The 27,749-nt window shown below is 32.5% G+C and overlaps 1 protein-coding gene across 1 annotated transcript in view; it reads left to right on the plus strand.

Annotated features, from left to right (window-relative positions):
* LOC124361804 (lachesin-like) overlaps positions 1 to 27,749 on the plus strand; it is a 95,624-nt gene that overhangs the window by 25,356 nt on the left and 42,519 nt on the right. The window contains exon 2 of the mRNA XM_046815786.1: positions 25,388 to 25,450. Within this exon, the coding sequence (XP_046671742.1) occupies positions 25,388 to 25,450 (63 nt within the window). The remainder of the gene's footprint in view (positions 1 to 25,387; positions 25,451 to 27,749) is intronic.

Genomic DNA, 27,749 nt, shown 5'->3' on the forward strand with positions numbered 1-27,749 from the left:
ATTGAATACCTTTGAGCTTTGTACGGGGTTTACTGTACAGCCTGTTCCTGAAGCCTGTCATTGACGCCCAAGCATTTCCTTTACTATTTTGTCACTTTATATTGTCTATAGCCTATATTCTATGCTTTTTTAGATATGATCTGTGATAGTATTTCAGCAGAAGCTAAGTTCAGAAACTAAGGCACCAAGTCTTTAACTGCACGCTGGATTTATTCTTCGGAAATACGCAGTATCGCTTCTCGAATCCTCCATATTGTGACTTCTATAGTCGATGGTCTTAGGAGATAAATAACACTCTTAATTCCCACCATAGATCTTCCATGGCAATCGAACTTGGTAGTCAAAAATATAGGTTATTTATACCTCTCCTGCCCATCCTTTTTTCTGTAAAATGTTGATCTAGCTTAGCACTAAAAACATGAGAAAGGTGTGAATGAGCAACATCTTGTCGTGGCCACATTTTGACTACATCGGATGGATCCATAAGCAAATTGGGCAAGTGACCGATCCGAGATTTATCCTACTTATGAAATTAAGTGATTTATTATAAATGCATTGTACTTGTGAAATTCTGGACAAGTGATTAATCACGGATTTGTTTTTAATTCAAGGAGCAGTATAAAAAATGTGAACCAACGCTTTTCGTACCAGTAATGCCACACCATCTTTGATGATCACAGTGTTATACGGATTTTCATAGAAACAACATTGTATATTATTATGATTTACTTTTATTTTCCTAAATATTTATTTGTCTTTCTCAGACTGAAGAACATCTATAAAAGTCATTATCTTTCTTTATGTTGTGAAGGAACCATACACCATCATTACAATGTATTTCCCGAGAAGTTTATAATAAAAAATTGTGTAAAAGAAGCGTCAAATTGTAACCACTAGCTATAAATTGACACACAGTTTACTACACGAAAACCGAGGAACTTCTAACCTTCAAACTTTTAGTGCTCCAAATAAAGTTGAATTTCTCGGCAGAAAATCCCTATGATTATATCATTCACTCTTTTTTCAGCTACAGAACCGTTTCATTAGAAACTGTCAGAAGAGTACATCAACCTCAAATTCTAAGCATCTTTAAATATAAAAAAAACTTTAAACCCATATCGCAGTTGGCCCAACATGTGAGTTACTTTGATGTTCCTAGCATGTTCCCACAGGGTACAAGTACTCAAGTAGTGTAGGATATGCCTACTACTTGGATGAGGTCTTCCGTTTTTTCCCCAGCAGAACGAAACTAATAGTCTCAATGTGATTGTATCCTTCCAAACACATGTACGCTTTCAAAAGTTTTTTATTGATTGTACCCTAGATCTCAATTAGATATTTTAGAACTAATATATAAAGTAAAATATATTATAGATCTAAATAGTACGGAAGAAAGTCCTAGCCCTTGGTTAGTCAAGAATAAGCTATACAAGTAGAAAAGCCACATTCCATTTAATAGAGCTCCTGGCAATTATATCTGTCAGAGTCAGATTGTGGTCGGTCAAGCCACTGCGATCTTTAAGTAAACTTCAAGGATGATTTCCGAAATAAATTTAAATTTAATCATAATTATTAAAAAATGAATATATGAAATTGTGAATAATTAGAATTTTAACTTATTCTGCTTTGTGATTAAATTATTGAGTTTATAATTCAGTATTCAGTATATATATACATATATATATATATATATATATATATATATATATATATATATATATATATTCAGTATATATTCTCCAAAAGTGCTACACATTCAGTGAAAATATACTGTAAATTTTTTAGCAAAAGTTTATGTTCCTGCCTAAATAATTGTTTAGTGCGTACAGTAACAATAAAAATAAATTTTCATCATTTTAAAATCGTGCTTTTAGGTAATTTTAGATAAATATGAGGAAGTATTTTTGTATTTGGTATTATCTGGTATTATTCGTAGACCATCATTTTTGGAAGAGTTATTTCTACAGAAACCTAAAAATTCTATATTATGAGAAACATACTATATTCAACTTACTGTTAAAAGTTTAAATCATTGCGGCCATCGTTTCTTGTTTTCTGCCACCCAAACAGTTTTCCAAATGTCTTAAAATATTATCATGTAAATTTGATTATTCTATTATTTTTTCAAACTTCACAAACAATTAAGCTTCAGGAAATACATTATTTTCCCACTTTTATATACACCTACTCGTAAAATGCGAATGTATTAAGCGTTTTGCTCTCAATGAAATTCTTGTTCTTTCCTACCGTAATAATAACTATGAGCTACAGAAAAAGGGTTATCAAGAATAACTAGTAAGAGGAAGCTTCATAATCCCCTTTATATTAAAAAAAAAATACACTGAGCTCCCAAGTAGAATATATATATAACCATTTGCAACAATGAATGAAATATCAAATGTTTCTTATTTTTTATCTGCATTAGTTTAGATGTTATCAATTTTGTTCCAAGAAAATTAATTAATAAAATGAAGATTTGCTCAGCGTATAACGCATTGTTTTAAATTGTTTTAAAACCCTGGGAGTATGTTCGTTAATTAATAATTTGCAAATGATTTAGTAAGGTAATAATTTGTAAACCTGTGAATAAAAATTTAAATCCTTTTGATGTAATTTTTGTTATTCCGATCGGCATGAGTAAATAATATATTAAAACACATTTACATTTTAGCTAGCATCATCTGAATACAGTACGTTGTTATATTTATTTTTTATAGTATTATTTTAAGAAACAAAACTAAAATAACTTAGCAATATAGTTTTTTGCAACAAATACCTCGGTGCAGTAGTAACTATATGATTTGTTTTTTACTTATATTTTATAGAATAAATAGAGCGGAATATGATCCTTACAAATTGTCATGGCAGCCCTTCAGTTGAGAAATGAACAACTTAAAGAATGAACTGAAAACTGCTGAATCCTATGTTTCAACATCTCATTAAATATCGGACGTTAATAAGGCTCGTTATTCTTTTAAAACATTTTCACAAAATGGCACAGATAATCCGTTATAATGCAATCCTTTTTTAATTATTGTTATAGTGAAATAATACTGATCATTCACATATTTAATTAATAAGTTATTACACGCATTCTTTGTCAATAAATTTTTAGAGAGAATATTATTATATCATTAATATATTAGCCTAGGTGAATTATATCATTATTTATACAGTCCCATATGCGTATAAAACAGTTTATCATAAATAATAATCAGTTATTGCGATATTTATCCTGCCCTAAATCTCTTAGGAATACTCAACGGTTATCATCATCAATACTGAATAAATTTCTCTTAAAAAGCAAAGGGGCAATCCATTTAAACGAAGGAAAACCGTAGCGGATTCAAAGCGGCACGTCTGGAGTTGTCTGATTATCAATCAGCGAGGAGCTGACACAGCGGAGCGTGGTCTGCATGCAGGCCGAGACACGCCTGCCTAACACTTACACCCGGCATCAGCATCCTGACGTATGGCAAGTGACACTGCCTACTGTGACCTACATGCGACCTAAACACTGAGAGTCTTAAGGCATGGCCTAAGGCATTGCTTTAGAAGTCTCATCGATCAGATAATGTTGGCTGCATTTTTCAGTGTCCTCTTAATGCCATTCATTAAACACTTTAGGAATTCTGTGGACTTTGCATTAACCAACCTTATTACAAGTAATTGTGGTTAGTACCACTGGCTGATCCAGTATTCATTTTAAATGTTTAAAAACAATTGTTATTTACTCCTAAAATTGTAACCATAACCAAAATAAAATTTACTTAAATTTATGAATTAATCTTTGAGCATGAGTCAATTTCTTTCTAAATATTTCATTTTTGATAAATATGCAAAATACTTACGATAAAAACGTATTTAAGCGATAAAAGTATACATCTTACAAGTAATCCACGTTATCGCCTGTAGGCGAATCCAAGGGGGCATGATCTCATCAGAGATTACAAAACATGTTTATTTAAAAATATTAATTACTTCTGAAATTGTAACAGTACAAATTAAAATTAACTTAACTAAATGAAATAATCTCGGAGTATGAGTAAATTTCATTCTAAACATTTTATCTAAATGCAAAATCATCGTTTATAATAGTAAACCAAAACCAAAATGGTACCCTTCAATTAGGAAAAAATTTTGGGAACCAATTATAAAAGATTCTTTGACCACTAGATTCTTAAGGCCTCTAAATTTAAACGATAAAAAATTTGGGAACACTTCGGATATGAGGTTTTAATTTCACTAAACACACATTATATCATGAATGCTTGCTTTATAATTTAAAAGAGTCACTTATGGTGCAAAACTAAAATAAACTGAACAGAACACTTAGTAGTATATGAGAACCTTAGTGCATATAATTACTTTAAAATGCATTCAAAGACTGATTAGAATAAACGCAGAGAATTATTTATTAATAATTATTTAAAAGTAATACATTTAAATGTGTTTCAAATATGTTCGAGGTAAGAGTACGCCATACCAAGTGTTGCATAACGGACTTCGCTAAGATTGCATGAAAATATCAAAGATATATATATATATATGTGTGTGTGTGTGTGTGTGTGTGTGTTTGTTTATATATATATATATATATATATATATATATATATATAGTTCACTTCATTTTATAGACGTTCTGTGGACAAAGAGATGGACATACAGTCATACATAAAATATATATTTTAGAACTCATTGTTGTCTATTTAGAAATTAATTTTCTTGGAAATTTTAATAATGATCAGATGAATTATTTCGTGATATATCTTAGATGGAGGTAGATAAAAATGGGCAGATTCCCAGTAAGTTAGGTTTTATAGCAGTGTGAAAATAATATAAGATCCGGTAAGCTAACGAGGGTATTACAAAGCTAGAGTGCGCTGAAATCAAATATTGTCACGGACTTTTAACACTAATCCAGCTTATTATAAATTTCTTTTTACTACGAATAAAATTGGAACATTTAAAATTTTATATGACTATAAACATTTTGTTTTCAAATTTACTTAATCTGATATTTCCTTGTTGGCATGATGGTCACTCATAAGATCAATTTCACTAATGCTCAGCCAATCCCCATTGGAAGATATGTATCGTCATCAAACTCAGTGTTGCTAATATAGAAATGAAGCATCATGGAACATTTCAAACTGATGGATCAGTTTGTGTTCGAGATACTGTTGGGACAGACAGACAATTAGACATACAGACGGAAGTTACATTTTCCAGTCCCTCTATTGATAGGCATTGCTAAGGCTCAGCCAACTGTCGTCTATGATTTTCGTTGTAAAGCAAGATAACAGTCCGCCATACCACTTCTCATGTCACACGCTTTGCGTTGGTTGCTAACTTTCTAATTCTTTACTAATATTTATGGTTATGCTTTTAAATGGTTATGGCTTTAGCGTAAATTATTGTAGATTATTGTACTATATTATATTTTCTACTCTCAACTAGTGTTTAAGTGGTTTTTAGATCAATAATGGAAGGCCACACGACAACTAATTCCACGTCATGTTAACAGAAAGGGTAACCATTCCGTAAATGTCAACGTGGTCAATAACAAACTCTATCAAACCTTATAACTCACCGTGGTCAAGAATCACAGTGATAGCCGTTTGCAATGTTTTTTTTCTAGGATCTATCATTACAGACTCTAACTTATTTTATTTAACCTTCGGTCATAGCGATAATTAATGGCCTCGATGAATATATAACTATCAAATATTAACTATTTGTTTTATTAAAGTATTTTATCACTTGCATATCCGTATTTGAACTGTTAATTTACATTTTGAATATTAGAGGCTTCACAACTGAACGAAAAAAATTGTAAATCACCAATCATAAATTCAGATATAGCTACGTCCTTAGAGATATTGTTTAGCGATGCCTGGAAATGCTGTTGAAATTAACTTCGAATTCTATTAACCCGGAACTGGCAATTCCTTAAGTATTCCAAGAAAATTCCTTCAGACTACCCAGAAACTTCTGAAAGAGACCAAAAAACCATATCTGTGTACAGACCACACTCTTTCCCTTCGGTACCGTTATAAAGCTATTTAGCACCTGGAAATACCTTCGAAGTACCTTCGAGTGCTATCACCATGGCACCGTCCATGTAACTCCTCGTCTATCTCAGAAAATTCCTTCAGACTTCCAGGTAATTTCTGAGAGAGACCGGAAACCATTTATAAACAGACCACACCTTTACCTTCGGTACCTTCAGAGAACTATGTGATAGTACCAGTGGGAAATGAGTCAGATTTGATGGACAGTATATGTGTAAATAGTAAAATATTAATAAACCTAATAAGGTACCGAAGAATATTATTGAAAATATGTCCAGTAATTTCTAAAACCTAATGTAAAAGCCATTTAAAAATATAGCAATTTTGTAGCAATATCCAACACCTCACTGGGGCTAATTGGGGTAACAAGAATAACCGGAGTTAAAGTTCACTCACTAAAGTGAATGTGTACCAGGAGGCGGTCTTTTGGCTGTATCCCCGACTGGCACTGGCGGCGCGGAGCACTGCTTAAAGACTACTGCCGCATTCTCATAGAGGTTAAAGAGTGATGTAGCTGCCTAGATACAAGATTTTATTTAAAAACTCATGTAAGACATAATTATGTCTAAATAAAGATTCAAAAGAACTAATTGCTACTTTACCGCACCGCCATGACTTACATTCAACTAGCTCATTCAACAAATCAATATGTCATATCCGTGAGGACGTGAAGGTTCTGGAAGTTCCAATTCAAAGGTTATTCAAAGTTCCATTTTTACGTGGACTGCATTTGTAGGATATGCGAAAAACTGCTGGTGTGGATCACAGTGGAGAAGTTAAAAAATGTCGGCTCCTCTGCATTACCCTCGTTACTGGCGACTGATGGTAGACCCCGTCCATCTACGGAATCATACATCGAAGAGCTGGGTCCTTTGCGGCCTGCAAATCGTTGCATTTCATCTCCAAGAATATGGGCAACCTAGGAGAGCCACCTTGTCATTCTAACAGTTCTAAAAAACCAAGATAAAAAATGTAACCACACACTTAGAAAAGTTTTACGTTTTAAAAGTGCCCAAAATTTTTAAATTAAATATTATAAACTCTTTCTGTAGGAAAATTCAAAGAGGTAGGGGCGTGACAATATCCATCAAAAAATTCCTAAAAACTTTTGAAATTTCTTCTGCTCTTACGAGCATAAGATGTCTCCCGGTTGGCTCCTGTATCTGAACAGGAAGTCGCTCGAGTAATAAAAATACTCCCTATAAAGAAACTGCCAATAAAAATCACATGTCAAAGTGGCTAATTTAATGATGCATATATATCCTTACTCGCTTAAAAAAGTGATACATTTTTCTTTCATCACTGGAAGTTTCCTTTAAGAATTAAAACAAGAATACTTAATTACAGTTCACAAAAAGTATGATCCTTGCTCGGTGAACAACTATAGGCCAATATCAATACTTCCAGTTTTCAGTAAAATCCTTTAAACACCGTTCAAAATCAACTTTCATATATTTTAGGAAACAAAGTTTTCAATTCAAAACCAGTTTTGCTTTAGCCAAGACAAGTCTCCGAAAGACGCTACAGCCAGTATCGTTAATACGATTGTAGAACTTTTGGATGATAGAAGGAACAAACTTAGTACTTATCTCGACATGATGTGCTACGCCCATATAAAGTCAACCCCTTCTGTCATGATTTACAGTACTGTTTAATAAACTCCTCGTGAAATAAGACACAATGAAGTGTTATTTAGAAGCTACTTAGAGAATGTGGGAAAATTATATAATAACCCTATTTACAGATCATGCAAGACCTCCCAGCACATTAGACTTAAAAACACAAATACTTAGCATCTTATTCTACTTTGCCATGAGATGAATGGATGTACCTCTTAAGGACTGGTATTTTCTAAACCATCACCGTACGAGGATTGGGCGATGTTATTCTTGGGAGATATTATGTAAAACCTTAAGTTGTGAAAGTGGGAAAAGTCGAAGCCTATGTTATGTTCCCAGAAAATGGAACATATTCTGCACTCTTGTCGCCGCCGCCGGTCGTATCCAGCAGAAATGCGGGAACTCTATAAACCCGCTAGCAAAGTTAATTGTTGGCTTTGAGAATTGAATTTGACTCTTTAATTGTTAGATAGTATGTGTACAGTTGTTTTTAAATGTTAAAGCGACCATCCTGTGCTATAGCTTTTATTCATAAATAGTTGGTTGAGTGTTTGTGAAGCCTATCATTAGAGAGGCTGGAAAAAATCATACTGTCTATCCAAACGGTTTCTAGAAAACGATCTAACTTATTAAATAGACTTTAAATTTTCATGAAGCACAATATTTGTATAGGTATGACTGAGTTCGGTGATGGAGCATATAAAAAATGAACTTTCCTTGAGCGTTATCAAATGTAGCAGGTTGAATTTGTAATCGAAAAGTCCTATCAAAAGACTCTCCACTTTTATTTGTAGTGTAAAATGCAAATTTATAAAGTTGATAGTCAATGTTAAATTTAGTGAGAATACTTCATATCTATGCACTCTTGCGTTTAAGTTCCCTTTCTAGCTCACCGAAGTTTTTATAATTTAAGTACTCATATGAAACCTAAGTAAATAAGAAAAATGTTGAATTTAACATTTAATAAGGAATTTCGTTTTTATATTTAGATATAACATTTTCCGTGACACTTCATTCTGCATAGATAAGAATAAATACTCAGACGGTGCATTTCCAACCATGGAATTTGGTTGGGTGTCATTGAAGTTACTTAGTAAGCTGACACAATTTCGCTTTTGTTTGTTGTGGCGGATGTAATTTCTTTATTATAATTGTCTTTTCACATGACATTTAGAGAATGAACGGAGTTTTACGCTTAAAATTTCGCATGCTACTTCTGCTTAGCCTGTTACGTGACATGGGCTATGGCGTACTTCAACTTAGTTTTTTGAGTATGCTAAGGAAAACCCTACGATTTTTATATGTAAAATAAAAATTTATTTATTCAAATTTTTGCAAAAATCATTATTTTCGAAAGGGCGATGTTGTTTATAACAGTGAAATTTAATGTATTACACCTGATGAAATGACCAAAATCATTTACTTCATTTAACCATTTATGTATTACACTTAGCTTATAGGATAACATGTACCACAATGAAAGCTTTATACTCGTATATAAAGCTGGATAGATAAACCTTACATTTTGTAAGATTCCTCCAGGTCAACAAAGAAAGGTTTCTGGGAAAGTAAAACAGTGGACTTGATAGAGTTTGGAACAGTTCCTTATCAGGAATCGATATCCCGTGACAAGCGACCGTCAGCAGCCGACTGGCACGGTCTGCACTGCATCAGATGGATATCATTTTATTAGCATCAGACTAATGTTCCCCAATACCAATGATCCCCACTTGATTGTCACCGTTACTAATCTCGTTCGGAAATCTCTTTCTTTATACCGGTTATTTGTAACAGAGTCGAGTTTTGTAAAACGTTTACAATATTATGTTGAATTATTGTACCTAGTATAATTTATTATTGTTTTTCACATGGGATTAGAACATTTTATCGATCGATATGGTTGGTGAAATGCTTGGGAATATATTTACTACATATTTACAGATGGATCGTTAAATTTAAAGGACCAATATAAGATTGCTTCATATAAATTTTCTGACTATTATACTTATGCCACATACAAATCCAGTGGCGTATATAGAAATTTTTTCTGTGAGAGATGACTCAGTGGGTGGTTTAGCATGTATAATTTCGCCTCCAAAACCAAGGGCTTGGAAATTATTCTTATGGGACATTTTTTGAGGTTTAAGACTTCATAGATTTGTACCAGCTTAAAAAAATGACTGGGCTCAATTTTAACGTATGCCTTTTAAAATTTGCGAGAGAGATCTTAGCCCAATGCGCCACTCCTGATATACTCCCATTTACTGATCTAAATCTAATAACATTATGTTTATACCATCCTAAATTTCAAGCCGAGTTTGAGTTTTTTTTTGTTTGGAGTTCACAATATCAAGTAATATTGTTTTAAACTTACTTAAAATAGTGCCAATAATTGTCTGCCAGTGCGTTAGTCTGTGCAATAACTATTGGTAAGAAGGCCCAGCTAATTTAAATTTGGTACAAGAGTTTATTTTGGTCCAAGGAAGAACTGTTTTGATTTCGTGATCTTCAGGTTAAAGCCCAGTCCGTCAGATATGTTTATCCGTCTGTGATAAATCTCTATACGAGTAGGAAAGTCCAGCTAATTTAAACTTAGTACATGAGTTTCTTTATGTCCAAGGAAGAACTTTATTGATTTAGTGATTCTAAGGTTAAAGCGCAGTCCGTCACAGATGTCTGTGCGATAAATCTTGATACCATAGGAATTTCCAGCTAATTTAAACTTGGTATATAAGTTTCTTTTGGTCTAAAAAAGAACTTTATTGATTTTGAGGTGAAAAGGTATTAGGGTAGGTCATTCTCTTTATATTCATCTGCACGATTACTCTTGATAGAAAGGTCCTAGAGACCGTAATTTGTAATATAGGATTCTCTTAGAGAAAAAAATAATTTTTGAATCAAAAGAGTAAAGGCCTTTTTATCTGTCCGTTAGTGTGATACATATTTTTTTACATTACGTTTTATCGGCTCGTTTGGCACTCAGTTTTATACAGTTATATTATTATTTTATTTTATATTTTAATACTATTTGGATAATGAGCAATTGGGGTTTAGTACACATTTTAATGATTGACATGATGATGACAATTCAAGCTTGCCATGATTTTCAGAATTCGGATTTCTTGTTTCTGTTGAGATATTCTCTAGAATAAGACGTAAAAATATATGAATTTGCGTAAGAACAAGGCCTGCCTGAAAATATCGAACTTAGCTAAACATTTAACAAATATTACGTGTCATCACATCGGTGTTGACTGAAGGTTAGTAAGGGTGTGAGCGGGTGTTAACTACTTTCACTTGATAGCCTTCCTGCGAGTAATCGATATCTCGTGACCAGAAGCAATCGACCACACCACCGTGGATGTCTTAGTGTCCTAACAGCTCTCCTAAAATAATTCAAGTGTTGAATATAATTTGATGTGGTAGAACCTAGTCTAGTGGCATGTCAATATGGAGATACTTTACTGATAGCAATGCACGTTTTAGGAAGGTACGTATGTAATTTTTGAACATCCTTTCCAAGATGTTATGGTATGCCAACGAATGTACGCGTCTAAGAAGATAAGCATTGGACATACCTTTCTGTCTTGAAAATTATTCGAATGTACCTCTATTATTTCAGCAAACGTTTTTACTTCTCCATTAGAAAATAAAAATTGTTCTAAACTTTATATTCGTGTTTTTAATTAAAGGCGTCGCGTAAAATAAAATAAAATGGACTCTGAGGATCATTTCCGTTTCATAATTGTTTTAGTACTCATTAAAGGGTTGAAGCTTAGACTGTTATTTAGCAGAGGACTTAGTGTCCTAACAGCTCTCCTAAAACAATTCAAGTGTTGAATACAGCTTAATGTGGTAGAACCTAGTCTAGTGGCATGTCAATATGGAGATACTTTAATTATAGCAATGCACGTTTTAGAAATGTACATACGTAGGTAATTTTTGAAAATCCTTTCCAAGATGTAATGATATGACAACGAATGTACACGTTTAAGGATATGTGCATTGGGCATACTCTTGTGTCCTGAAAATTATTCGAATACCTCTAAACGATATTGTTTCTGCATTAGAAAATAACAAATTGTTTTAATACTTCTGAAGGAAACAGGATTTTTCCGGACATTTGCCATCGTTCAGCGATACAAAAATCAGTAACACTTCACTTTATATTAGTGTTTGTAATTAAAAGCGTTGCGTAAACACCTAATCACAAAATGAAATGCACTCTGAATATCATTTCCGTTTCATCATTGTTTTAGTACACTTTAAAAGGTTGCAGCGTAGACTGCTATTTAGCAAAGGTCTACTGTTGTGCGAGTCACTAACAGGATATGAATAAAACATCAAAATACTTTTAATAAAACATTGCTATTAAACATTTATTTTTTATGAGAAAGATGAAAGGCGTAGTTATCGTGGAGCGCCGGGTCCTAATGAGGATTGCAGTGGGCCGGTCTGTTTGAACAAAACTGTGCGCATATTTTATGCACCAGTAAATTTAACGCTGGTCATTGCTTGTTCTCATTTAGTGGTCCAGCTTTTGTGCTGCAAGTTGCGAAAAGTTGACTACATTTAACAATGTAGTTTAAACGTGGATTTACCTTTAAAAAATTCAACGCTACCTAATTCATAGTGAAGGAAACAGGATGTTTTCGTACATTTGCCATTGTTTTGTGATACAAAAAATCAGTAATACTACGTTTCGAGAACTGCAATCTGATCTCTTCTTCAGGTGAATAATTCATAGTGTGCTTTTAATATATTCCTAGTTAAAACAATGCGTTTTAGGCAGATAAAGCAGTGATAAAGGATACAGAAATGGAAAGTGGGGCCTTCAATAAAATATGATAAATTACAATTGCTGTAATGCTTTTGTAAATTATTAACAGCATGTGGCTAGGAACAAGGCTTAAATAAGATGCCTCGTTAAAAATTTTGTAATGCTGTAATGATTTTGAACACGTTTAATAGCACCTGTCTAGGAGCAAGGCCTAAATTCCATTTTGTATTTACAAATTTTTATGACAATATGATCAATGAAAACGTCAGGACCGATACAAAATATCCACTAACCCTCAGTAAAGGGCCTTGGGGTGGCATGTACCACCATCGATGATTCAATAATGAAGCTAATGATTCAAATATCAAGTCAGTTTGTTTTCGATATGTTATGCGGACAGACATAAATAAAATATTTCTACCATCTCAACTGTAGGTCTTCGCTAACGTTCAGCCAATGTTCAACCTTATATTTTAAACATATGAAACTAGCCAAAATATTATTATTATTATACGTGATACTGTTGACCTGGTTACAAATTACCTACATATAGCCGATTTATTTTTATTACTCATAATGACCCTTTCTAATATTTTATTTTCAACTGGTATTTGAAACTGCTAATCAACTGCTATTTATTTCAACACTGTAATCCTGTATCCAATCAGTGTTTAAATTTTGTTCAACAGCTAATTTCGTACTCAATAAATAATAAAACACATTACATTTAAACTTCAACCAATTAAATTTAAAGGGATGAAGATTTCATTTTCAAGATTCAAGGGTGATATATATGTTAACACACCTGCCTTATAGTTTTTTTTATGCAAATGTTCTCTTCTTACATTTTCTCAAACATTTGCTCATAATATTTTAGAAACAAACATTGACAAATGGCGTATTTGAAACATTTTGAAATAAATTTCATTTTAAAAGCAACAAGAGATTTTTAGCGAACTCCGGATACTTTTCTTAAGAGGAATCCTTTCACTAAGCCGGCCCATTTCGTTGTATTCAACAAAGCTTAGTCCTCATTGTCCGCTTACATTATTGTGCTTTTAAATGTTTTACTTTTGTGTCGAAACTTTGTTCTAGTTTTGTGCTCAAGTACATTCCATTATGTATGGCCTGTCCATTGTTATTAAGTGTATTTCAGTTGCTATTAAAGAGAAATTGCCAATTTCTGTACAACATACTATTATTATACAAAACCTTAATAGACTTAATGGACTGTTTCGATGTAATCAAATTTTAACACGTATCTATAAAACATTATATATAGTTAGATTTAGTTCAAAATGTACATGCGAACAACTTACCAATGGTGTATTGAATCTTTAGTAGTTAAAAAATTGCAATAGACTAGCATTGGTTTTTGTCTGCAAAGAATTAATTTTTCCAGGGAGTTTTTTCTACATCAAAAGTATTTTTAGTCAAGCATTCTAAAATTTTACGGGAAAATGGTTCAAACTCACTTAGAAATGTTTTTTCCCTTCAGGAAAATCGAACCCGTGACCTATCGGTTATAAAGCAGCAGCCTTACCCCTATTAATTATTAAATATTAAGTTAATATCAGGTATGAAAATATGATATTGGCCTGATGTTGATAGATTCGTCATTTATTCAGTAATCATGATGTAATGAGAATTTTCTAAGAAATGAAGATTGTTCAATTCTTCAAACTTATGATTCCTATAACCGTAGTGTTCTTCCTGAAATAAGCAGATTATATAAATTCGCTAAGAGATGGCTAAAATACTACTTATTTTTTAATTCAACGTAAATAATTGCTATTATATGGATTAATTACATTAAATACATTTTGTAGCCCTGTATATGACCTTATGGGAGAGGTGCAGATTGTAATTCACACAACCTTAAGTCGTTTTTCCTCGTGTCTCTCAAATTAAAATTAACATTTTGTGAGCTACACGCTTCATATTTTGGACGAATCGTTTTCTTATACAGACAAGTTACCAATCTACAGTACATGTTCTCTAGTCCTATATTTTACAAATATACACTATTTTTTTACAATTTATTACAAAAAGGCTTGTAACATTGCAAAATCTTGCCTCACACTATAAGCTCTTGGGTTTTATACAAAAAATACCAAATATAATGTTTATGGTGTATTTGACCGAAATTCACTACAATGAAAAAACAATGAACAAGAATAATAGGGATAAAAAATATAACCAAGGTAATGTTATTTACAAATTTTACATATTAGCTGATTGTACTAAGCTGTACTGTATAATTAATTGCAATGTTTCATTCACCACAGCGATTAATAAAAATTACAACAATAAAATTAACATTCTTCATCTCAAGCAATACTTAATCTTCTGAATATTTTTAAAAGTATCTGTCACTTAGAAATCCAATAGAAACATGCTCTTGTCTAAACATTGTTGCGCTCGGACTACGTACGGACACGTGTGGCCTCACGGTAACCGAGTCGAGCCCTCACCGACACTCGGCCGACTCACGTGTCGGGAACGGTGCGGATATGTGTGTCCCGAACTTAAGAGAGCAAACAGAAATTCAAGGACACACGGTGGACTTTTGATTTGATCAAAAACCCAAAATTTCACGATACAAATATTAGGTAGAAATTTTTCTCAAGTACTGAGGATCTATATAATATTTTCTTCAGAAAACAGTTTCTTCCTTTTTTTTATTTGAATGTTTTGTTATAATGGAACTATTTAACAATCTATTACCCCTATAACTCCGACAGCTAAATAAAAAAGATTAAGTTGTAATCGTTTGTAAATGTAAAAATAAAACAAGCTAGAATTGACAACATTGTTTATTCATGTAATATATAAAGCTTTTACATTATTTTTCAATGTCCCACAAGTTAATACCTTAATGGTGGTGGAAGGGCTTTGTACTTATGCGATCTAAAGTACGAGAAAGCTTTCATTGTTGCCTACAGTTTGAGTATGAGGCAACTGTAGCATATACAATTACGCAACGATTATATAAGCGTAGAAGGGGATAGATTACAATCGAATGAACCAATAAAATTTAGGGAAAGACATTATGTTTGAAGATATCGCCCTCTATATATAAAACGTGTCTGTGTGATCTAAATCCATTAAATAAATGGTTTACGATATTGATATAATAACATGAAACACATCTAACTAAACTAACCACAAATGAATTGTGAGTAAAAGACTGTTCTTATTGATGCCTTAAAACATACCCTACTCCCTATCATGCTCAACATTTCCTGATTAAAAATTTAATACATAGACCCTCTCTCAATTACTTCAAAATCAACAGTTAAACTTGTTAAATATGGTTTTCAAATTTGATTGAAAAGGCGCTGTGGGCAGAATAGTCCAAAATCCTTCAAACATATGTATATGTATATGTATATGGTCTTGAAATTAAAATATGAGGAAACTACATGAATTATATGTACAGTTATGTTCAATCATTAAGGGCAGTGACCCTCATTAGGTGAATTAAATACTAAACTGATAACGCCTAAGTACTTCGCTCGCTACAAGTTTGCGTCACTAGAACATTTATTTAATCTTTAAAAAAATTTTGTACACATTAATTATTATAGATGGAATATTATGTCATCCTATCGGGTACTGCAATTTTCTAACAATCGACCGGCTGTGGTTCGGCTTATATATACTACATTATTGGGAGTATTGTCGCTCCTCGATTCCGTTATATCTAGAAAATAATCCAAGCAGTTGAACTAAGAAACATCCTACGCCAACTTTATGGACGGATAGTAAGAAGTATGCTTGTAAAACCATTGAGAAACAAAAAACATAGCACAGCTTATGCACCCTGGCTACTGTCAATATAGCTGCTAGATTGGAGGTTGCCTTTCATATAATACTTACAAAGTAGGAAGTTTCGCAACACAGATAATGTTTATGGTGTACAAAAATCTGTATAATGTAATAAATGCGAACTCAAGTAATTACCTCCCATTCAATCATTACTGGTTTATATAATTTGAAATAATAAATTATTATGAATTTTACCATTCAATCTATGTAGCTTTAGCGATTCAAAGAAAATTTTTTAAATAATTTTGACTCTTTAATCTAGTTTTTATCTATTTTATGCAATTAAATTTTCATTAAAAACGCTCATTTTTACAAAGTCAGGTTGTGAATTAGTTCTGATTTTTGCAATAAATGTGTAAAAAATATATTAGTGCAACTCAAAACTCGATATAAGTTATTTGTACACCGAGTTGTTTACAACTTGAATAGCTTATAACACGGAGCTATATCATTGTTCGTTATTATAACAACTAATGGTTTACAAATTGCTGAATATGAAATATATAAAAGGCAGAGATAGTTAGGTATATCATTACAACTAGAGGGTACGACCACCCGAAATTCCTCACTTCACTGTATAATTAAGGAACTGGGTCATATTATATTGGATGATGAGCATTAGCGGTAGTTTGGAGCACGGCTCAGAGCTCCAGTATTATTCTACAGATTATCCCTCCCTCCCCCCGCGCGCCCCTCGCCCTCTCGTGCCACTATAGGTATTATATTCTATTGAATCGAGAATTTAATAATAATCCCAGCATTCTGTTATGTGGATCCCCATTGTTTTCTTCAGAGCTGGACGACTACATTAAAAATTATTACGTTTCTGAGTGTTTTACAGTTAACATGCTGTTTTCAGAACCATTACCTCATTTTCTTTTACTAACATTCAGAGGCAATGAATATAGTTTTAATTGAATACTCTAATTCTTAGTTGATTGACGGTGTCTATTGATAGACAACAACACAAGCTTTATCTTTGTGTAATTTTCTACTATTTCTCCATTTTGTAACAGTAAAATATTGTGGCAAATACTTAGAACCATAAAAACATAATACTTTGTTTAAATTTGTTTTGGACGATTGAAGGGTTATGAGAGAAACATAAATTAGCTTTAACATAATATAACATTACATTAATATTCTGTTTTTTTCTTAACGTAACATTAAAATAATTTTTTTTTAATTTGGTTAGTAAAACATTCACAGAGGAAAGTATATCTATTAATGTATATAGCTTTTTAAGATTAACTTTCTTAGCTTTAAACGTCAGCTTATTTACATCTTATGTTTCCTACTCCTCTTATAAGATTAAAATATACAATTCCACTCCGTTTCTACGGGGAGCATGTAAAAAGGATTTTTCATAAGAGACCATTTTTTAAATACTTCAACAGTGCCTTAATGGTGTTTTAACAGTACAATATTAACAGTATTCTCAGTCCTTTGTATGCTAACATTCAATAAAAATGTCTAACAATTATTGCTAAAGCTGACAGTAATTATTTTTTTGGATGACATATAATGGTTTTATTAAAATGGATCAGTTAGTAAGAAACATTTGTCTACCATAGTTTTCTTTTCTGAATCTGTAAATAGTATAGTAACTTCTTTTGCTTTGGCCAAATATGTTACGATCTCATGTGCACATTGTGACACCTTCTGCATTGTTGGATCCAAACAATGGACCGTCAATAACTTCTAGAACGTCCCTGACTATTTTTGTAACAATCGGTCAGATTCTGTTATGTGCCCCCAACGCTTAAACTTTTTCAATGAACTTAGACCGTTATAAAACGATGTAGTTGAGTAACAGAACTAAACATTATGCCCCTAACGCTAATTTTTCATTTACGGATGATTATAATGAATTACAATTGGTTACTAGCTAAGAAAAAAGGGTACTTACGTATTATATCGACCACTCCCCTACATTTCTCCAAACACAAAATTTAACAAAAAGCAAACATTACCAAACAAAAATTAAACTCTTTATTGAAAAAAAACCCACAAAACCTATTTTTATTCTTGATCACACTCCGCCACCCAAAATGCGAGTGCCTTCGGCCACCAGCGTGGGCCTCAGCAGCACCTTCGGTGCTGCCCCGCGCTGATGTCAACGAAAGAAAAACATCCCTCGAGATAGTACCTATCAGTAAAATATCAAATTCTAGAGGGGCTGATCAGAAATATAAATTGAATTGTAATGGAAAGGCAATTATGTACCGTGCAAAAAACTTAAATAATCATGTGATGCCGCGCGGCCTGCCGTAATCGGGATTCTCGAGAGAGATAAGATAACAGCGACAACAATACCGATCACAATACCTGGAAATGCTTGTTTGATTGATGGAATGTTAGTTCTGTTACTCAACTATATTGTTTTATAACGTTCTAAGTTCATTGAAAAAAGTTTAAGCGTTGGGGGCATATAACGGAATCTGACCTAACAATCAATTCACGATCCATTACGAGCTTATTTACGATGGATACGTAGACATAGATCTTGTTACAAAAATACATTTAAGATGAGAAAACTACTTATAACTTTAACTCTGAACTATGAAGGATATAGAAGCGTAAATACAAAATAAAGATTAACAGTTGATAAACAATAGTTATTTTTGGAAAAAAGACAATAAAAATGTGACAACGTTCTGTACTTCGAGGGAATAAGTGATATTTAAAGATATTTGCTAGATATGGAGGTTTAAACAAGAATACTGGTAGTGGTTGGTGGATATGTGTGTGCTGTTGAAGCTCTTGAGATTTAGTTGTATGTAAAGTAAAGTTCATAAGGTGCCTTTCTCAACAATTGACTTCGATCGCAGAAATGTCCTATTGGATAACACATTCTGCCAACATTGGTGTATTGAGATGCTTCCCCAAATTTAGTAAAAAAATAATGACTTTTGCGACTAGCATGAAACACATGTTCGCTGTGGAAAATCGAATTAATATTATTAAGGGACAAACGCCTTTTCCCTTTTTTAATCATTTTGCTTTTTAAGGGAATATTTGAGTTAAATTTTAACTTAGAATATCGGAAAATTTAAAGACAAAAGTATAGTTCTTCTAAAAGTTTTAGCCCATTTAAATTCTTTTTTGGTCGATCTTTATAAAAATGTCCTTTTTCTATTGAGCTTAAGGTATATACGTGTCAAATTTTATTATTTATAGGACATGAGGAAGTATAAAAATTAAAATGTGCATCAATGACTTTCAACACCATTTCAACCCTTATGAATAGTTCATCTTCATGGAAAATCTGTACTTTGTTAAGGGTTCTGCTTTTTACGTATTAGATTAAAGCCTTTAATACTTTCATACTTTACACATATAAAATGTAAAATAATTAAATAAAAATACATTTATATTTAAGAATGGTGAATTTTTATTACTCAACAAAACATTGCATAGTAATCCTTAGACCGTAAAAATGTCCAGAGACAGTTGCATTGTGTTTAATAGCGGGTGTTTAATGAATAATTTACATTTTATAATATTGTTCTAAAGTCCCTTTTATATTTCCCATGACAGTTAAAATATTTTCATACGTAATACGAAATAAAATTATTTAACGATGGTCTAGCTTGTTATTTTTTTGTTTCTTTTTAAAGGACCATTTACTTGAAGAGACGAAACGCCTTCATTTGTATAATATACGAAATGCTGCACAGCTCAACATGATGTTCTACGGGCTCTCTAGACAAGAGACCCTCTACTGAGTGTCTCTTAAGTCAAGAGACAGTTTCCCTGCCATATAAGTAAAATATACAACTGCTCTCCGGTTTATTCAGGGAGTGAAAAAATCATGATCATAAGTTTAAAATTTCAATCACGGATTCACTTCCTCTCAGACATGAATATTTTAAGAACGCATGTTTCATAAGAACAGTGTCATTTCCAAGTCACGGCTCGAATTTCTTGTTTTGTAATTTTAAATTTGTTAATATCAACGGTTTTCGCTATTAACAATATGATTGCAGGGAAAGAGGAGTACTGTAGGTAAAATTCGGACCTACTCCTCTTTGACGTACTAAACTCAGAGCCTAATTTTGTGGATGGAGTTCTGTGTAGTCTTTTCATATCGTAGGTCGATAACTGTAGTCACGATTTCATTAAAACTAATTTAATTCAGGTTTCAATTAACATCTACATAAATATTGGTCATATTGCAACAGTTAAAAAATAAAATATTAATTTCAAGTTAAAATTATGACAGCTGAAGAAAAAGTATAATCATCTAGATTAAAATTTAGTAGTATTGGAGTATAGAGATTTTTTAAATATCTTTATGTGGCCAATGACGCAGCGTAGCGTGTATGACGTTTATCGCAAGATAATCAAATCAAACAAGAAGCGTGGCTGCCGCTTGGATAGGTGACCCGCTTAGCGATACTTTCCATGCAAGCAGCCCGCCTGCCCGGCCACTGGTGGTGGTTCGAAGTCACCTTTAAGCCGTTGGTCCCCAGGTTAGGTGTTAGATAAGGCTTCTTAACCTGGCAAAATAAGACATTACTTTATTTTTTCATTTTATATTTGTCCGCACAATATTTCGAAAACAATTGACCCACGAAATTAAAATTTTGCACGAAATTTCATTTCTATATTGGTAGCACTGTGTTTGGTGATGGTGCATAGCACTCATGGGATTTGGCTAAATGTTAGGAAGCATGTTTACATTAATTTTTCGGATAATGATGATGGAAACTAGCAGAATAACGAGATTATGGAAATATTTAATGAAATAATTCAATCATGTGAGCTTTTATCGTGCCATATAAGAACACTTGTAACTTAACCAATACAGCACATTTGTTGCCTTACTATAATAAAGGTCTACTCTTTTATTATTTTCATTTTTTAAACCGAAATTTTTACATAGGCACCAATGAGTTCTATCATTTGTACATGACTAACTATGGCATTTGTTCCACCGTCAGAAGCCTATCACTCTGTATATAAACACACAATGTCTCAATTGACTGCTATATGACAAGTTTCTTTCATTTAATATCGTTAGTTTATATATCTATCCGAGGAAATCTCGAGAATGTTACGTGACATGTGCAGTGGCGTATACCTACGGTTTATCATCTTAATATTTAATATTCTTTGCCACAAATCGCTTGGTCTTCAAAGCAACATTTTTTATCAGCAAACTGTAGTAAAATGAATAAAGTAAAAAATTTAGAACAGCATCATTTGTCTAATATTGAAAACTAATGTTGCTGTATGTTAAAGTATCTATCGCCCGGCCTGTCCGGACAAGATGTCTGAGGGACCGTGTGTCCGCCTTGAGCTGTAGGGCGTAGGGCGCCCCACGAGATCTGTTTATGGGCCGCCTCGTGTCATTGAACAGTCTGACATTTTCCACAGTCACCGCTGCGCCCTACTAAACCCTTTAACCCGCCATCTGGCCTTTATCCTAACCCATAACCATCCATTATGTTTAATGAAATTAATCAACTCGCAATTGGGATGAAAAATGGCCGATATTCAATATTCATCACTTTAGCAAACTATTCACTATCAGCATTCAATACTTATACAGTATTCACTGTTGATTTATTCTTATACACGTCTAGCATTAGTTAATTAAGTTATAATTTTAAATTTTTACGATGAAATTGTAATTTTATTTTGCCAAGTTTTATCAAGTTTATACTGTTGTAAAAAATGTTAATAAAGCTGTACGGATTACCTTTATTTATTATTCTTACAATGCGCAAAGAACGTTTACGATAGTTATATTGCTATATAAATCCCGTTATTTATTATTTGAAGTATTGCCAATGGCGCAGTGTAGCGGGTACAATGGTTATCGCAAGATAACCGGGTCAAGCAACGTAGAGCGTGGCTGCTGCTTGGATGGTTGACCGCTGAGCGATCCTGTCCTTGCAAGCAGCCCGGCCGTTGGTGGCGGTTCGGAAGTCACCTATAAGACTTTGGTCCCCAGGTTACTTGTTGGAGAGTGCTTCTTAGTCCTAACTTCGCCTGGTGAAATAATACAGCTTTACTTCATTTTTAGGGTTTTATGGGCCAATGTGAATCTGCGATAAGCCCAAAATTACTCAGCTCTGGCTGGTGACCTGTCGTAAAATTCGCGGCCAGATTTTATTTTTTAAACTCCCTAATAATTTAAAAAATATTGAATAACAGGCCCGTTAAAAAGAGATTAAAGGAGCATTTAGTTCAGAGATGTTTCTACTCGTTGGGGAGTGCTATTCCTGGTTTACCATTTAATGTGTTACTTTTTGTTAGTTGTGACATGTGTTGTATTTAATGTTGAGGTTGCGTTTTGTATTTTTATTCATGTAATGTTAATATTTAACTTTATGATTTTTGAACTTTATAGTACATTTGTTATTCTTAATGTATATAATTGCAATTTAACCTTTGTCAATCGTATACATGTCAATGGAAATAAAATATGATAGATTGATAAATGATACCAATTTGATAGTGAACGGGTTTTACGAGTTTGCGAGGGCTTTACGTTCATCACGTAATTTATTATAAAAAACCTCTTGTTTTCCTCAAACTAATTTTTCCTTGTTTCCTACAAAATAGTCTGTTTAGTCAAAAGTCACGAGTGGCCAGTCTCCACGCAGCAGGCCTGAACACCGTTATTATCCTCCAATACTCTTAAATTTGAGCAGCTTATAAGAGTCAGAAATATCATCTTAAAGCTCTTCGGGCGTACAGCATTGTATACACAAAATGTACAATAAAAAAGCAAAACAGCTTTTATTAGTTTCTTTTCGTTTATAATATCCAATTAAAAAAAATCATATACAGTTTTATTTAAGTTATTACCATTTGATAGGCTCATTTACCTCATTATTGACAAATATGCTTCAGGATATCCAAAGCAGAATCGTCTATACAGATTTTGAGTCCTCAATATGTCAAGATATAATATTCAGTGCTTTACAACTAGTTTCTATACAATATATTATCAGAGTAAAACATACAGCAGTGTGGTATGTCGCGATATATTAAGCAACCTTCGGGATTTTTTTCTGTAAAAAACATTAATTACGATTAATCTACACAGTTTTTAATCAGTTCAATTGTGTAAAATACACGCCCAGTCTGAAGAAATATTATGTTTCAATATAAAGAGCTAGTACATTTTTAAATTGTGAACAGTTCGCTCCTACTTGAAAATATATATTATAACTTGATATTGTCTGTTAAACTTTTGATACAAAATATAATTGTCTCTTAAGAAAGTTGCCCAATTCATTAAAAAATACTTGGATATATACTCTTATTGAGTAAATACCACCATTAATTATCTAAACCCGTGAAGGTTATGTATTGTTCCATTCCTTGTTCAGATGATATCGTATGTTTGGGGAAGGTATCAAAATACGTTGAATTTTCTCCACAACGACAAATATGTTTCGTTAAACGACAGCTTCGAAAGAAAAAGATTATTGCATTGTAATCAAAAGTACATAGTACATAAAATAAACCATAGCAAATGTATAAGTAAATATAAAGAAATATTGTTTTAGTGATGAGTATTAATTTGAGTATAATTAAAATAATAATACCTTACTGTGAAATAAAAACGTAGGAACTTGTTTTATATGACTATTCGACAATAATAATTTATTTGTAAAATTCGGAATTGTGACGACGTAATGAGCAGGATGAGATAGCATGTATCATGAGATCGCATGTAGCTAGCTATCTCAGATTCTCATTTTACTCTCCACTTCCCCCAAGAGAACCAAGCTTATTGGGAAAGACTGTAGAAAAACGTACAAGAGTTGTTTTCGTCCGGCTCGCCGTTCCAAAATAGAAATACCGCAACAATGGATAAATACTGTGGGAGATATTTTCCAGCAGAAAGGAAGTGGTTTAGCCAAGCCAGCCATTTTGTTGTATTTAACAGCGCCGAGTGTGCCACTGTCCCTGCCCATTGTGTCGCCCGCTTTAGTATGCTTCGAGGAATCTTTTCTTATCACATACAACAACAAATATGTCCGCAATTCTTCGTGCGTTCTACCGTTACACACTTGGGGAGAAGCGAAACTTTCTATCTGCATTTTGTAGTCCTGAAACGTTTATTTCAATTACTAAAAGTCTGTTTAGATGTTCGTAATTAACAGCTTTGTGAATCTTTAATTATACATTTCTGTGTGACTAAAAAAATCGTTTTTTTTAGTATATATAGCATAATAATCCAAAAATGTTCTTTAGGTAGTGAAATCGGTGTTTGATTAGGCAAATATTTTAAATGTATAGCTCTTTAAGATCATTTATTTGAAACAGGAAAAAGGAAAATTAAATTTTGTCCATTCTTCAAGGAATTACGGGAATTTAGAATAAGAAATATATGATTTGAGGAAATATATTTACTAAAAAAAATATCTCCTCATAATTAATAAATAAACAATTTTGACTCTCGAAATCCAAATTCATGTACTATACACAAAATATTTTTGTATTTTATTTTGAATATTTTTTTATCTAAATTTAACTTAAGAAAGTTAAACAATAATAACCTTTGAAAACTTTTGCAGATTTTGTTTTACAATGTTCATTTCTGAATCCATTATCAGGCACTTTTAGGTTAAATTAAAAAGGTACATTATACAAATAAAATCTAAAAAAGTGTTAAACGGTTTACTATCGTTTAATTTTATTAAGCACTTTTGAGGCTAGCATTTAGAAATAAGAAAGTTAATAACTATGTTTACATATGTTTTTCTTAAAGTTCATGTCACTCGCACCTAATAAAAAAAGTTAATATTCTAACTTTAACAGTTTTGATTATGAGATGACCAAAACATTTTGTTTTAAAACTACTGCCACTCTACGTGGAATGTTACAAATTTACTTTATTATTTACATTAATTTATATCTCTCTTTAGGAATGATGCCTTTCAGGCTTTAAGTAAATACTCTAATATATATATATATATATATATATATATATATATATATATATATATATATATATATTTATTTATTTTTATTTATTCCAATAAGAAATTGGTTGCACCACCTTAAGAAATTGTTTTTCAATTTCATATTTTCTTACATGAATTTTATTTTTTCAGGTAGGCAAACGAGGCACATTGTTACAGGAGGGATTCAATCTCTTTTTGAAGACTTCAACATAGGTAAGAGATTTTCAAAATAAATAATAGACAAAATATGGTTTATTCAGTATATCTAAGAGAAAAGTATAGTGTGTATTTTTATTTATATTCTGTCACGAAAGCATTGAGCTTAAAACAAATGCGTTCGATCACTGAGGATAATAAATGTCGGTTTGTACAATAAGGACGGAAAATCCACAATGGGGACAAGACGTTCCAAGATCGTTCAATATTTCAAGGCACCAGGGGCCTCTTAAGAAAAGGTGGGGTTTTACAAAAGCCATTATTATTGTTTCACATTCAGGAGAGAGGTCTAGCTGAAAAGCAAATGGAAAATCTTGGAGATAGTATGATTTATTCAAGAGATATCTCCTCGCAAATCCCGGCCGATCCCCACATCATCGCTTAGGAATTCTGAAATATGCTTCGTCAGCAAATATTGCCCCCGGACTAAATCCTTCATTTATAATATCTTGCAGCCACGGTTCGCCTTACATCATTCGAAACAATAACCGACATTCGGGATTTGTTTGCAGTTTCCGATATTCATCGGTGGTACGCGCAATGCGTTACTGAAAACTGAAAAATAGTTCCGTGTTTCGCTAAAGAGATAACAGAGCATAAATCATACATGCATAGAGCGCTATAACTGCACATAAGTCAATGTATTGGGAAGAGGAAAACTAGGATATAAAGTTTTATAACGGTTGTGATGAAATGTGAAGAATTTAGATCACGTAGTAATTGAATATGATTGTTATTCTTCTTTGGTTTCTACTAACTAGAACTCAATCCGTTTGAATAAGTTCTAATATGTGTTTTGCAAATATATGTAATAAGGCTATCTTTTTATTCTGTTTGTAGTTTTAAAGTCTTTGTGATGTGGTCTGGATGTGTATGTTTAGTGAAGATATTTTTAATATTAATTACGTAATTTTCACAAATAACGTATACTGCCTGGTTAATGGATAATTACATTTAGATCATTAATATTATTAATTGAGACTAACTTAGTAATTATTAATATATTGGTCATAGAACAGTTTTTTATTAAAGTTTTGTTCTTAACATAAGGATTAATTGTTACATTATAAAAAAAGATGTTCAATAACGAATTAAAGTAATGAAAAATGAACCGTACGGAAAAGAATTAATCACTTTCAAGTACCATCTAATATATGAACGGAAATTGTTCCTCGTGAAAATGCCAAATACCTGTCCAGGAGGAATGAGTATAACTTGTGGGGCTCTTCGTACACATTTAACAATAAATCGGCTGGTGGCTGACCGATCACATGTAGAGTTGTATTGTTTGCTGAACTGGGAACAATACTCGTACAACTAAACCCATCACCGGGAACTTTTAATTGTTTGGACCCTCTGAGACTACTGGCCGAGTACGAGTGATATTAGTGAAATGAATATGTGGATTACACACACAGCCTTCATCACAAACAGTTTTGTCGCTTCAGCTCAGTGATTCATACGCCATTGTTTAATATACAACCATTATTCCAGTGGGATTGACCACTTTTAGAATCCGTTGTGTAGTAACGTTTATGGGCTGCAGTATAATAAGCGGCCACCAACACAACTGGATGATGACTATCGAACGATTCGAATCATCGATATTCATGACCATCTAAAGGACTGAAAGCAAAAAACCGACCCAATAACGTAATAGATATTTCAAAGACCAATATGATTTTGCTAGGTTTCAATGTTAGAAATTTATGTTTATATATATATATATATTATAATAAAATTTACAAATTAAAATATAATATAATAATTTATATAATTACGACAAAACAATAGCATTAACTTAACTTGTGTATTTTCAAGGATAAACGTGACAGCTTTTAAAGAAAGAAGACGTCGCTGTTCTTGCCACCATTAGTCAATACCAAAACACATTTTAATTTTGTATTTATTTCCAAACACGTTTTTACTTTGAATAAATGTTAGCAATAATGTTAAACTGAATTAAGATTTATGTTTTAAAATCTTATTATAGTGAATCTATACTTTTATATGTAACATTAGCCTCCTCCTACATAAACGAAATAACAACAGCTGGTAATTACGTCACTTACAATATCTGGTAATGACGTCTCTAGTCTAAATAAAGAAAGCTGGCAATGATTAATTATATGAACATCTATAGGTCAAATGTCATATTCGATAGTATCGATATTTAAAATCGATAATCATAATCCGATTCTATTGTTGACCATTTATTATACTGTAGCCCGTCTTTGATCCAGGACAGAAATTATTAAGGTTTATTATTACAGTACACAATTGTATTTTCCAGTGA

This window comes from Homalodisca vitripennis, chromosome 5, assembly GCF_021130785.1.
Source record: "Homalodisca vitripennis isolate AUS2020 chromosome 5, UT_GWSS_2.1, whole genome shotgun sequence".
Taxonomy (NCBI): domain Eukaryota; kingdom Metazoa; phylum Arthropoda; class Insecta; order Hemiptera; family Cicadellidae; genus Homalodisca; species Homalodisca vitripennis.